Source organism: Mandrillus leucophaeus, unplaced genomic scaffold (assembly GCF_000951045.1).
Source record: "Mandrillus leucophaeus isolate KB7577 unplaced genomic scaffold, Mleu.le_1.0 Scaffold29, whole genome shotgun sequence".
In the NCBI taxonomy this organism is placed as follows: Eukaryota; Metazoa; Chordata; class Mammalia; order Primates; family Cercopithecidae; genus Mandrillus; species Mandrillus leucophaeus.
Window position 1 is genome coordinate 3,889,370 of NW_012103031.1, and position 1,756 is coordinate 3,891,125.

The window sequence follows — 1,756 nt, forward strand, 5'->3', positions numbered from 1 at the left end:
AAAAAAAAAAAAAAAAAAAAAAAAGGGTCAGAGGTCAGGAAGGAGAACCTGAGGAGGGTGTGTGGGAAGAATGGAGAAACTCAGGCCAGGTGCAGTGGCTAACACCTGTAATCCCAGCACTTTGGGAGGCCAAGGCAGGAGGATCACTTGAGGCCAGGAGTTTGAGATCAGCCTGGCCAAGACGGTGAAACCCCGTCTCTACTAAAAATACAAAATTGAGCTGGGCATTATGGCAGGCACCTGTAATCCCAGCTACCAGAGAGGCTGAGGCAGGAGAATAACCGGAATCCGGGGGATGGATGTTGCAGTGAGCTGAGATTGCACCACTACACTCCAGCCTCGGCGACAAAGCAAGATTCTGTCTCGAAACAAAAAAAAAGGAGGGACTCAGAGAGCCAGGGACTAGGGAAGAACATGAGGATGTGTTCTGAGGACAGAGAAACGGAAGAATGGGGAGGAGAAGGAGCGGCACATGGGGCTCAGCAGATAAGACAGACAGAAGGAAAGATGGCTTGGAGAAGCCAGCAGTCTGCAAGGCTGGGGAGGATGGAGAGTGCTTTGGGGTTTGGGGTCGGGATCTAAGGTGATCAGTTGCAGAAGCATTACATGGCGGTCTGGTTTCTTTACTCAGCCCCTGGGGTAGATCCCAGCCCCTCATGTAGGTCCCTTTGCTGGAAAAGGAAGAGGGAGTGGTCGGACCAGTCTGAGGAGGAGCCAGAGAAGGCGCTCTCCCCTGAGCCTGAGAAGACCTGGGTGGTGGAGACGCTGTGTGGTCTCAAGATGAAGCTGAAACAACGGCGAGTGTCGCCCGTGCTCCCTGAGCACCACAAGGCCTTCAACAGCCAGCTTGGTAGGAGGACACCCCAGACAGCACCTCCAATCCTGTTCTTCTAAAAAAGAGGAAATTTCTAATAACCACTCTTTTCCAATGGGAAAAATATGCCCCTGGTGGGTGAGCTCTCCATGCGGGAGGACTCGGAAGTGATCATTCATGAGGGACGCTTAGGAGACGATAGAGGATTAGCTAGACTTGATAAAGGTGGGCACTTGGGATAAGAAAGCTTGGTTTCAGCTGGGCACCGTGGTTCACGCCTGTAATCCTAGCACTTTGGGAGGCCGAGGCAGACGGATCACAAGGTCAGGAGATTGAGACCATCCTGGCCAACACGGTGAAATCCATCTCTACTAAAAATACAAAAAATTAGCCAGGCCTGGTGGCAGGCGCCTGTAGTCCCAGCTACTCGGGAGGCTGAGGCAGGAGAATGGCGTGAACCCGGGAGGCAGAGCTTGCAGTGAGCCGAGATCGTACCACTGCACTCCAGCCTGGGCAACAGAGCGAGACTCCGTCTCAAAAAAAAAAGGAAGGAAAAAAAAAAAGCTTGGTTTCAGGTCAGGCACTGTGGCTCACGCCTGAGATACCAGCACATTGGGAGGCTGAGTCAAGGGGACTCCTTGAACTCAGGACTTTGAGGCTGCAGTGAGCTATGACTGTACCACTACACTCCAGCCTGGGTAACCGAGCAAAACCCTGTGTCCAAAGAAAAACAAAGCCCAGGTGTGGTAGCTCATGCCTGTAATCCCAGTACTTTGGGAGGCCGAGATGGGTGGATCACTTGAGGTCAGTTGTTTGAGACCAACCAGACCAATATAGCGAAACCTCACTTATACTAACAATACAAAAATTAGCCAGGCGTGATGGTGCACGCCTGTAATCCCAGCTACTCGGGAGGCTGAGACAGGAGAATCACTTGAACCC

The 1,756-nt window shown here is 52.1% G+C and overlaps 1 protein-coding gene across 1 annotated transcript in view; it reads left to right on the forward strand.

The window, feature by feature from the left end:
• The window catches only part of LOC105543768 (putative speedy protein-like protein 2), a 10,274-nt gene that overhangs the window by 2,738 nt on the left and 5,780 nt on the right, over positions 1-1,756 (forward strand). Inside the window, exon 2 of the mRNA XM_011985845.1 lies at positions 632-723. Within this exon, the coding sequence (XP_011841235.1) occupies positions 632-723 (92 nt within the window). The remainder of the gene's footprint in view (positions 1-631; positions 724-1,756) is intronic.